General features: G+C 42.4%; 1 protein-coding gene across 2 annotated transcripts in view; it reads left to right on the forward strand.

Moving 5' to 3' along the window:
* The first annotated feature begins 2,513 nt into the window (after window positions 1-2,513).
* Window positions 2,514-12,691, forward strand: part of UVRAG (UV radiation resistance associated) — a 149,400-nt gene continuing 139,222 nt past the window's right edge. Inside the window, exon 1 of one of the 2 annotated variants that reach the window (XM_074955215.1) lies at window positions 2,514-2,745. In XM_074955215.1, coding sequence (XP_074811316.1) covers window positions 2,665-2,745 — 81 coding nt within the window. In that variant the 5' untranslated portion in view covers window positions 2,514-2,664. The remainder of the gene's footprint in view (window positions 2,746-12,691) is intronic. The other variant, XM_074955207.1, reaches the window with a different exon arrangement.

The raw sequence follows: 12,691 nt of genomic DNA on the forward strand, positions 1-12,691 counted from the left end.
CTGGTATTACAACACATACGGAACCATAGGTACTGACTATTTTGGCGTCTCTGGCAATAAATTCCTTCTCACAATGAGTTGGAAAAGGGCAAAATTCTAATCTGAACTATGAATTAGGATAGGGTCAGCTCTTCAACTGATATAAATTGTATAACTCCATGAACTTCAGTGGAGTTATGTTGATTTACTTTAGCTGAGGATCTGGTCCATTTTCTTTATTATGTGGACAGAGGATTTGTTGTTGTTGGCTGTGTCTTAATTTTCTTTCAGAGGGAGAATTTTAGTTTTTAATGGTTAAATTGTTGAATAGTTCTCCCAGTCTCTGTTTAGCTGTAACCAAACTCCTTCTCCAGCTACGTATTGTGTTAGTGGCTGTAAGAAAACACCTTGTACCTGAACCTTTCCAAACAACACAAGTAATTCAAGAGTATTTTGAGATTCTCATATCTTGACATACAGTGAAAAAACTTGTTTTGTCAAATAACAAAAAATCACAAGCAGACTGCACCGTCATTACATCATGCCAGCCTGGTTTTGCCATAGGCTGCTACCTACAGTACACTAGTCTTGGACTTTTCATTGATGCAACACTATAATAAAATACAGAGGAAAATCACACAAACAGTGAAGTGAGAGCTATGTTATACAAAGAAAAGGTATAAAGAAATGCTTCTCTCACTGATGTCAATGGCAAAACTCCCATAGATTTATGTGCAAACAGGATTTGCCCGAGGATTAGTAACTTCAATGCTTTTTCAGTGCTTTAATCAAATCTTCTGGGACTATGCCATGACAGCTTTTATATTGCTCTTGTGGATTAAGTTATTATTGAGAGGTTCTAGCTTCTCATTATAAACTCAATTTTCAGCCCACTTCTAACTTCATCAAAACATTCAACCTGAAATTGCATGTACTGCATGAGGGTACTAGTTGGTGTCTGCTACAGACCACCAAATTACACAAGGAAAAGGATGATCATCTCTTTACACACCTATCTATGATGTGTAAGAAACAAATAGGGGATTTCAGCTTGAGTGACATGCTGGAGGTCTCATATTGCCTGTACTAAAATATCCTTGGAATTTCTAAACATTACAGACGACAATTTCCTAACTCAAACAGTGTTGCAGCCAACACGGGAATTCGATGTTAGACCTTGTCCTAACAGATAAAGAGGAACCGATGACAGACTTAAAAGTTAGTGCTAGTTTAGGTACAAGTGATCATGCCTTGATCAGATTTATAATCTGCAAGCAGAATAAAGTCCAGACCAGTAATATATATACTTGTATTTTAATAGATTCAATTTCACAAAGCTGAAAACAATTATAAAACCAGTCAGCTGGGAGGAAGAACTTAATCAGAAAGGAACACCTTACTAGATGTCTAAAATGTCACAATCCCATATCTGAGGAAGAAGACTGTGCTGGTTAAAAAACCAAAATCAAAATCTGTTTATAGGGGAAGTGAAGGCAGCTGTAAAAAAATAAATAACACAACAAACGGAAGAAAGGGGAAGCTGATAGTAATGGATATAAATCAGAAGGTAAGAATTGTAGAAAATTAATAATGGAAGACAAGGGACACAAGGAGAAATCTAGGGCAAGCAGACTTCAGGACAATAAGAAGGATATTTAAAAATATACCAGGAACAAATATATTTCTGACAATGGTACTGGTCCATTACCAGATGGAAATGGTAGAATTATCAGTAATAATGCAAAAAAAGCAGAAGTTCAATAAACAGCTATACCTACAAACTGGAATGTGCACTTCTCTCCTTTAGCTAATACGCAGAATTGGTTTTAAGAGTATACTGTGTTGACAACTAACTCCCATAATTTTAACACGAGTCTTTTGATTTTGGGTTTATTTTTAAGGCCCCAACTTCTGGAATAAAGAGATGGCAAAAGATACTTCCGTCACTCAGATGGCAATTCCTCCGCAGACAAGGGAAGTAGGTGCAATCCCACAGGAGATTAACGTGCAAGGGATCAAGACTTTTAAAATGAGGCCTCAGGAGGCACTGCGGGCGGGCTGCGCTGCCTGCTGGGCGCCGGGGACAGGGAGGCGGGTGCACAGCATGGCTCCACCCTGGGAGAGGCTCCTGGCCCCTCACCGCCAGGGCAGTCCGAAGCAGGGCCAGGCCAGCCTAACAGGCCCCTCTGTTGCCATGGTGACTGGCTCCCTCCCTGGACGTTACCCTGAAAAACAGTTTTCTCATCTCACGTGATAAAAACACGTTCCCCACGTGATGGGATACAGCTATCTGTCAATTACAACCAAGTTGTCCAATCAGCATCGCCATCCTCTGTTGTCGTCCCGCCTCCCCTTCGAAGTACTTCACCCAATCAGGAGGCTGTTGGAGGCATATACCTTTCCGCGGTTTGACAGAGAGGGGGCTTATCTGAAAGCACCGTTGATTGACTCCTGCAGCTACCAATCGTTGTGCGGTCAGGCAGCTCGGAGTCCCACCGCTTATATCCACGGGCCAATCAGCGGTCGGATCTCTCCCAGCACTGCGGTAATATGGCTCCTGAGTGAGCGGTCCCGGCTCGGTGCTGCTACCGCCATTAACCCCTTGGTGCTCGTTTGCGGTGGAGGGATCGCGGGGCCGATGCGCAGGCGCCTCTCGCGCTCCCGGGCCGCCGCCCTCCCGTGAGGATGAGCTCGGCCGTCGGTCCCGCCGCGCTACCCGCGGGCTCCAGCAGCCGGGCCCTGCATGTGGAGCTGCCCTCGCAGCAGGTAGCCGGGGGCGGGGTGGGCGCGGGGCCTCTGGGGGGCGTCCGGGAAGGGCCTGGCAGTGGTAACGGGGGTGGTGGGGGTAGGAGGGTCTCTGGGGCGGGCGGTTGGAGAAGAGAGGGGACTGTTGTTGGGGGGGTGGGGACTGTTGTTGGGGGGGCGCTAGGGGTAGGTTGGGGGGGCGGGGACTGCGCTGGGGGGGCGCTAGGGGTAGGTTGAGGAGGCGCTAGGGGTAGGTTGGGGGGGCGGGGACTGCGCTGGGGGGGCGCTAGGGGTAGGTTGAGGAGGCGCTAGGGGTAGGTTGGGGGGGCGGGGACTGCGCTGGGGGGCGCTAGGGGTAGGTTGGGGGGGCGGGGACTGCGCTGGGGGGGCGCTAGGGGTAGTGAGTGGGTGCTAGAGGTGGGCATTTGCCAAGGTATTGGTAAGCAGGGTAAATGCTGGAGAGGCAGCTATGGGGGAAAGTCCTTGGGATATGTGGGGTGGGGGAAGAAAAGGGGAATCCCTGAGGCTCTGAGAGGAGCCGGGCAGATTCATTGGGCTTCACAGGTGGCAACATGGAAACAGTTGTTTTTTTGAAGGTGTGTGTGGCATTGCAGTATCTGGCAATCTTTTCTGTTTCCCAGACCCCCAAAGTTAAGTTGTTTTACGCTTTTTGCAGTGATTGGACAAATATTATTGTTTTAATGGAATCAGGGAAAGAAAAAAATCTTTCTGGAGTGTCTGTCAGTAAAAATGGTTCCATTATTGCTGTTTAAAAAACTGATGAGACTCTGCCCACCTCCTACTCTCTCTTTCTGATTACCCCATCTTTCTTGTTTATTAGTTTGGCTGTTGGCTCACTGGGTGAGCCTTTTAATCTTGGAGAGTGTGTTTAATACAAGGTTAAGTAAGTAACCCAATTTCTTCTGTTATAATCGTATAAAGGTTTAGCAGTGTGTATTTAACAAAGCTCGTGCTTTTCTCTCATGAATACAGATTCTTGTAGCTCATTTATTTAAGAATAACTCAAGGCCTGGTCCACACTTAAAAAAATTAGATCCACCTAGATACGTCATTCAGGGCTGTGAAAAGCTTCACGTGCTGAGCGCTGTAGTTAAGTCAGCATAACCCCTGGTGTAGATGTAGCTAGACTGAAGGAAGAAGTCTTCTGTTGACCTAACTAGTGCCTCTTAGGCCATGTCTGCACTTACCGGGGGTCGATTTAGCGAGTCTAGTGAAGACCCGCTAAATCGACCACAGATGTCTCTCCTGTCAACTCCAACATGCCACCGGAACGAGAAGCGTAAGGTAAGTCGACAGGAGAGTTTCTCCCATCCACTCAGCATGGTGTAGACACCGCAGTAAGTCGTTCTAAGCTACGTTGACTCCAGCTACGTTATTCACATAGCTGGAGTTGCCTAACTTAGGTCTACTTAACTCCATAGTGTAGACCTGCCCCCAGAGAGGTGGATTAACAACATCAATGGGGAAAACCCCTTCTGTCGCCTGAGGATGTGTTTATGCTACAGTGACATAGCTGCAGTGGCTGTACTGTGGACATACCCAGTGGCTCAGAATGTGAGTTGGAGTAGTATAATGTTAGAAGTCAAACTTCAAAACTCTTACCTTTATCAGTGTGTATAATTAGTGACTGAGATTATCCTTTTCTGTTTTTTTTTCTTTGAAGCCCTATCAAATAAGACTTTAATCTGCATCCTCAGAAATGGGTGTGTTACTTTTTGCTCCAGTTGTAACTGACAGCTAAAGAACAGAAGGGAGCTGCATTTCTTAGTTCTGTGTGCCTGTAAATAAGTACCTAAGCATGATTCGGAGAACATCAATAGACATCAAAATCAGCTGAAGAGAAAACCAGCTCCATTGTAAAACCGCTCCCTGCCAAAAGATCCGGAAGAGACCTAATAAAAAGAGATTGATGCTCACATTTTTGGAGGGTCCGCTTGTGTGATGGTGGCTAATATTAGAAGGGTTAGAGTAGCATCTATGAGCCTGCGGGCCTGTTGTGCTAGGCATTATACAAACACACAAAAGCCATGGTCTGAAGAGCCTACATTCTAAACGCACAGGAATTTTGTGACAGAGCTTGGAATTGAAGCCAAGGCTCTTGAATACTAGTCCAGTGTCTTAACCTTAAGACCAGACTTCCATCCCCACCATAGTATCTGGCCTTGATGCCCATGGTTTAGACTGAGATGTAAAATGTTTTTCATTTTACGCCTTCAGGGCAATAACACCCTGCAAATGTCTCCTTCCTTTCCCCCTTAAAAAATACTAATAATCATAGTAGGCAACAATGGTGAAACTTTTGAGCCTGTACTGTGTTTTTGGCACATAGGTGAAGGAGCAGTCAATTTTGTTTTTATCGTATAGCTGAAATTTAAATCTAGGCAAAAATACAAATAGATATATTTTTAAATGCTTTTCATTTCCCTGTTAACAAGAAATAATATGAAAGTCATTCTGACTTAATAGCTGTATCTTATTCTAATGTTTGTATAACTTTAAAAAATCTGAGTGCAATCCCACATAACTCAGGCTGATTTTCTACTGCTAGCACAGAGCACATATGTACACTTACTGATTCATGTTCCAGTACTTGGTGCCTTATTAGAACAGTCGGTGCCACGCTGGAACTGTGCAAACAAGAGAAATGGTGACCTGAGTTCAAAGCTGTTTATCCCAGCAAAGAAAAAAATGCTTAAATTGTTGCATATACCAAATATTGTATATGCATGTGTAGTGTTTGCACTGTTTGAGGATGTAATTAGCCTACAATTCTGTCAAAATGTTAGCTTCTCTTCTTTGGCTAAAGAACAGGATCAATGAACCTAAAAACTGTCGAAACTGACATACTACCTCATCTGAAAAATTACTTTTTTGAAATAAAGTAGTCCACTGAGTTGTCTTCATTCTAGTGGCCGAATGCTTCATCATGCATGGAGCAGCTAACCGGGGTCAAGAGGACTATAGGGTATCTTTCTAGCCTTGGTATGTAACCGCATAAAACAAGTTTTCTAGTCCTTATTCCTTCCTTCAGACAGCCTATGACAGACTTCTAGGCTTGCAGTTATGGAAGGATCTGAACAAAAATGCAGTCTTAACATTGGGAGCCAGTCATGCTGCAGTAAAGTGATTTGTTGAAAGTTGCTCTACTAATTACTGATTCTTGATCAAACGGGAAGTAATGTGTAGTTATTTAGAGAGAAGAATGCCCCTTTTCATGGTTTCATGTAGCCTGTGGCCCATTTCTGCTCCTGTTGAAATTGCTAAGAATTCTGCCATTGATTTCAGTATGAGGCGGTTTGGAGATCTTAATGAACTGTGGTGGGGATGATGATTGAAGGCTCTCAAGTTTTGTGTCTAGTCAATTTTCTTGTTATGTAAACCGCTGCATTAACACTTAGCTTGTAATAAATGTCTCATTAATATATATATATGTGAGATGCAGTCAACTTAAATATCACACTTTTTGAATTTTGAGTAACCGCTTACTGTAATTTCCTCTAGTTTTTCATCTTTACATTATGCGTTGATGTATTCACTGTAGTTCATTTTCTGTTTGTGTGGGTCTTTCTAAAAATTTTCTCTGCCCTATCTATGAGAGAGGAGGAAAATGTGACTGTAAAACCACAGAAACTGGCAGGGGGACTTGAGAATTTTGTTTTTGTTTGTACTACTTAGAAGCTCCAGTCAGATAGATGTAACTTAGTGCATAGAGTTACTTTAGCTTGTTCTGGGGACCATTGATTAAAGATTGATGTCCCTCTAATTCTATAGTTGTCCCATGATCATTTTTAGAGACTTGCAGTGAACTCTGAAACCAACCACAATAAATCGTCTTCAGGAGGGTTGGGGTAAAGAGTATTTCAGAGTAACAGCCGTGTTAGTCTGTATTTGCAAAAAGAAAAGGAGGACTTGTGGTACCTTAGAGACTAACCAATAGTCTCTAAGGTGCCACAAGTCCTCCTTTTCTTTTTGGTAAAGAGTATATTCTTAGATTACAACCGTACATATTAAGCAGTATCCTGAAGTTCTTGCTGCGGATTGGGGCTCTCTGTCTCCTCTTTGAATAGTGAATTTCTGGTGAGTAGGAGATCTGAATCCTTCTACTGTTTTACAAAAAATCTTAATGTCCATAAAAGCACGGCTCCTGTCTGCTCTGAAGTTTTATGTGAAAGACCCCAACACAGTAAGCTGCATATTATGTAATCTGCCTCTTAGGAATGAGGGATGAATTGATCCTTTTGGGATTCAGCTCTCATTCCAAGGTGTCTGAGTATATTAAATTTGAAGTTTATACTACTAAACCATTCCCCTGGATCTTGGGTTCAAACAAACCTTAACAAATTAACATAACTTTTATAAAGCTATGGCTGGAATTCCAGCCCATTGAGTCTATTTTGCTGAGCTGTGGGTTCCCTTAGCGGCCCCATAAATCCAAATACTTGGCTAGATTTCTGGACTCTAATAATAAAATACTAAAATGCAATCCCTCACCTGAAGGGCATACAGTCTGAAGTCAGACATGACTTAAATGGATATAAGAACAAATAATGTTTTAGCAAGGGTTAATTCCACAGTCTCTTAAGGCATATACATAACTTTTCTCGTAAGCAGTGTGACAGAATCGAGATTTTTAGCATGGATATGAAGAGAGGTTGCTGGCTTGGTGAATGTCCCTTCTGCTTGAAACAAAAACACAATCTGGAGATGGGAGTGGAAGCAACTTTTGTCCAAATTTGAGAACAAGTATGTGTGAACCACTAGCTTTATTAACTACAAAGGAATGGCAAAGAGACTCTTTCTGTTATGTTATATAATTTTATTAATCTATAGTAAAAAATATGGAGTAATTTTTTTAAACTTTCCTACTAGTTATAGGACACTGATAGCTTTTGTATAAAAGAGGAAGTGAAGTGTTAAACAACACTAGAGGAGAAAAATGAATGGCTGAAAGGAGACAGGAAATTTAGCATTTAATTGGGGTTTTCACCTTTTTTGGGCCTGGAATAATTATTTCAGTAAGGGGTTTGATTTTTCCCTTCCTCTCCCAATAGTTGTAGTGGTAAAATCCCTAGTATGGACACAGTTATACCATTAAAGGTGCCTCATGTTGGTACTTCCCTTCCTGTTGGGAAGAGCTATACTAGTATAAGGCACCTTTATAACAGTAGAACTGCATCCACACTAGGACACTGTATATCTCTAATTATAGCTAAAGCAGTACAACTTCATATATAGACAAGGCTTTAAAACTGTTACAATTTGGGACTAGATTCTTGCTGTATACACAGTGCAGTTTTCAACTTTGTTATTCTTCTACTCCCCCAATCTATTCCTAAGGAGGGTATAGATTGGATGCTTAGCATTGAAGTATGATATGTAGCTTAGTGCTAACTGCTAGTATCTTCTAATGATACAAGTGGTTTGATATCTTGATGCTTTCATAGAGTTGCACACAAGCCTTTTTAAATTACAAGCTAATTATAGTCCATATATTAGCTACTAAGGACAAAACTAGATGATAAACTCCTGTCGGGTTGTCTTTGTCTGCTCTACCCTTGCTTTGTGTCGTGACAGCATTTTATCTTTATTTACAAATTTTATTAGTAATAACTAGGCATGCGCACCCTTTAAAAGCATATATAATGTAGTGCATGCAGTCTGTTTGTGTGAAATCAGGTGGCTCTTACTAAGACTGAAACTGCCTTGTTTTGAGCTGGTGATGCAAGCTTGGTATCACAGTTAAGTGCATCTATTTACACTTTAAAAGTCTTCCATCTGAAGATCTTAAAGTGCTTTACAGGCATTCATAAACCTGTCAACACCACCCTGTGAGGTAAAGGAATATTACAGGTTGGCTGTGGAGGAGACAGACTTACACACAGAGATGAACTGACTTTCTCAAGCTTGTGGCAGAGTAGGGACTGGAGCCAAGGGTCTTCAGTTTGGTCCCATTTCCTAACCACTAGTATCCTTGCCCCATTGTAGCATTGAACCAAGTTCCTTCTTTGGGACTTCATCTTGTAAAAGGTAAGCCTTTTATATAGGTAAAATAAAAGGAAATTCTTTAGAGAGCTTGCTTAAAATACTTTTAAGTTTTCCTTGTTGTGGAACTAGAGATAAGTATGCATATCTTTCCTATTTTCATAAGATATGGAGGGCAAAATTGATCTGGCTGATAGCAGGGTTGGGGGCAGATATTATTTAACTTATGGTTGCATTCTTCAGATATCTGTTGTATGTTGGTCAGTTTCTTATCTATCACTTCTCATGTAGAATTGTTTTGGGTCCTTATCATTGCAGTGACTACATGATAAATATAGCTGTTGGAGTGATATGAGGAAGGAAGTCAATTGTTTGCTTTAAGTTTCTTTAATTTCTTGTTACTAGTTTTCTGAGCATTTGCTCTTGTCCTTTCCACTCCCAGTTCATGTAGAGAATGTAATGTTTTATATTTTGAGCCTCTAACTTGTTACATCTAACCCATTAATTTGGATCTTTAGGATAATAAAGTCAATGGTATTCGCTGCCCATGATATCTGAAGATCTCCCTATTTCATTTTAACTGTTCACATGCTGCTATTTGCACAAAATTTAGCCTATTTTATGTGAATGGAATTTCTATGGGTCAGTCAGATTTACTGGATTGATATAAGTAGTAGTAATCTGGATGGTGTATGTAAACTGATGGGGTAGAGGGAAATGCAAATATATGGTCTGGGATCATATCAACAGCTAGATGTGAATTTTAGTTTTGGTCTTGTCTGACTCACTGGTTCTGCACTCTGTTAAAAGGTAGTGTGTGGATTTGTAAGTCATAATTTCTTCTTTGTTTCACATAATTGCTCACCAATAGCAAATAATTACCAGCTGCAGTGATCAGTGTTTTGAGACAGAAAACTGTCACTTTTTTTCCAAGCATAAAACTGAAATTGTGAATTAAAGTATTTCCCAAGGACAGACCCTGGGGGACAACAGAGTTTGGGTACCTTTTGAGGGGAAGGGAGGATGGTATATTAAAAAGGCCAAAGCGCCAAAAAAAAAAAAAAAGTGTTGTAATGACTGCCTGTGAGGAGGTAACTAGTCCTGTTTGGCTTTGAAAATCAGTGTTGCAGTTCTCCATTAGGATTTACATCATCTGCTATAGACCAAGATGGTTGGTTGGTTGTTCTGACGTTAACAAATAGACTTTATTTGCCTCTTCACAAATCCCAGTTTTAGCTAATGAAGGGTTCTTCCAGATCCCAGACATACACAATTATTCTCAAAGAACCCACTTCCAAATGGGCCATCTCAAATACTGAGGTCCTTCTCACCCAAGGGGAGTTCATTTCTCCTTCACCTTCCCCTTTCTCCACTTATCTGAGTTTTGTTAGATGTTATCTTAAGCAAACCTCTTGACACATTAATTGGTTAGACCTCTTAGCTGATTTTTCCCAAACTAACAGTAACCCTTACCTTTCACCTTGTGGCAACTCTGCAATAAGTTTTTTTTTTTTATTTTTTATTACAGCAGGAATGTCAGTGACAGCTATAGTTAAAGGCTGCATAACTGTGTTAATTCTAGCCCTATGTTTCAGTTCAGATTTTTCAAGCTTGGTTTCTGCTCAAAGCTCAACATCTCTGAAAGCGAAACAAAAACTTTTCAGTTGCCTTTAAGTACCAGGAGAGGGGAAACATGATTTTTTTTATTTAAAAATTGCATCCTACTTTTAAACAGTTCTGCAGCTGAACAGCTGGGGATTGAAAGCTGAAATTTTGTTAGTGAAATATCTTTCACTGACAATTAGTTTGTGCTAGTGAAAATAGTTCTTGATTTAACAGTTGACTCTGTGCAAATGATACATGTGAAGTAAATCTTCTCTTGTCTTGCTCAATTCCTAGAGGGTACAAGCTTAAAAAGCTTAGTGGTACATGCATACACAGTGTATGTGGCTGCATAGAGGAAAAATATAGTAAAAAGTGGATGGGGTGAAAGGCAAGGGCTCTTAAGATGCATGGAACTTAGGGAATGCTGCTTTATGCCCTTTAAGACTTACAGGAGGGAGTGCCACTGATGTATCTTGGATGTTTTGCGGCTCATAAGGCTACATTTTAGTCATGGGTATTTTTAATAAAAGTCATGGACTGAGCAGGCAGTTAACAAAAATTCATGACCTGTGACTGTTCCATAACTTTTATTTATATATCCCTGACTAAAACTTAGGGGTGGGGGTGGGTGGCCCTGGGAGTGCTATGGGTGCTGGTGGGAAGGGGCGACCCTGGGGGGGCACCATGGGTACTTGGGGGTGGGCATGTGGGTACTGGGGGGGGGGCGGGGGAAGGGGGGATGTTGGCAGGGCTGGGGCAGCTTCCCTACTTGGCTCTTGGAAAGCAGCGACCTCCAGTTCCTAGCTCCACATGCTGCCTCCACTCCGCCCTAAGTCCCAGTTCTGCAGCTCCTATCAGAGGCAGCAAGTAGAGCTAGGAGCTGAGGGAGGGGAATTCCTGTTGCCCTTCTGTGGAGCGCCTCCACAGGTAAGTAGTGCCCCACACCCGAATCCTCAGCCCGCCCATACCCAAACTCCTGCTGCTGGGGGGCAGAGAGGGGTCAAGACTGTCCCAGCGACTGGCCCCGGGGCTGCCCGAGCTGCTCAGACAGTTCCCGGGCCAGCTGCACAGGCTGCTCCAGAAGTCACGGAGGTTACAGAAAGTCACAGAATCCGTGACCTCCATGACAAACATGGAGCCTTACTCATAGGTCTTGCAGAAGAGGGCCTTCATTCCATTTACCTGCTTAAAGTGTGCGAGTCCAGGTCTTTCAGTGGTGTCTAGACACATAGCTCCAAGTTATGGAATTCATATGCATTATTGAGAATTCTCCTGGTTGCAGAAGAATTTGCAAGTCCTGGACACTGAAGTTGCTTCCATCTTTAAATAAAAACATTGAAGTTGCATTGCTAAAGGATCAATTTAGGAATTGCAGAGTTAAGGTTGCTCTGTAGCATATGCAAGGTTAAGGGTATGTGCCACATTATACTGAGACTGTATACCTGTAAAAAGAGTTAGCAGACCCTTTATGGGCTATGGTGGGTCTATTTAAAAACTGTAATGAATTTTGAAAGTATCTATTCTAGTGATATTTCGTACACACAAAACTGAAAATACTGTTTGAACCAGTAATACCTGTAAAACTGGAAAGAACTTTTAGGGTTTTCTCATTGTTACTGGCACCATCCTTGTAATACAGTCTTTCTTCCCTTTAGCCATCCATTATTATGGGGGTCGGCAACCTTCGGCACGTGGCCCATCAGGGTAATCCGCTGGCGGGCCGTGAGACATTTTGTTTACATTGACTGTCCGCAGGCATGGCCCTCTGCTGTTTCTCGCAGCTCCCATTGGCTGGGAACGGCGAACCATGGCCATGGGGGGCCTGCGGACGGTCAACGTAAACAGAATGTCTTGCGGCCCCACCAGCAGGTTACCCTGATGGGCCGCGTGCTGAAGGTTGCTGACCCCTGCATTATTTTCACCTTACCCAGGGTTAAGCCTTGGCCAAATTGATCTCAAATCCATTTTTGATCCTCCGCTTGGGAAAGTCAAGACACCATGCTATCTGGGTTCAACTGGAAAGGAGATGTAGGAGTGCTTGTCAGCATGCTGGTGGGGCTGTAGTGCCATCAGTTTTGCTGTCTTCTCCAGTGGCTTCAATTGCACGTTGGAGAGAAGGGGGCGACAAAACCCCACAAGAACACCTTTGGTACATGACCAGTTAACCAGTATGTCCTTCAGGATCTCTGCTCAAGTGGTTCTGCTCTTGAGCAGTCCACAGTTGTGTTTAAAATTTCATGATCAGCTGTCATTGGATTCAAGTAACTAAAAATGTGAGTAACATCTGTGCTCCCAGTTTGCTCTGTTTAAACTAGACACTGATTATAATTAAGGCCTTGTGTACATAGTGGCAAGCTGG

This window comes from Natator depressus, chromosome 1 (genome assembly GCF_965152275.1).
Source record: "Natator depressus isolate rNatDep1 chromosome 1, rNatDep2.hap1, whole genome shotgun sequence".
Taxonomy (NCBI): domain Eukaryota; kingdom Metazoa; phylum Chordata; order Testudines; family Cheloniidae; genus Natator; species Natator depressus.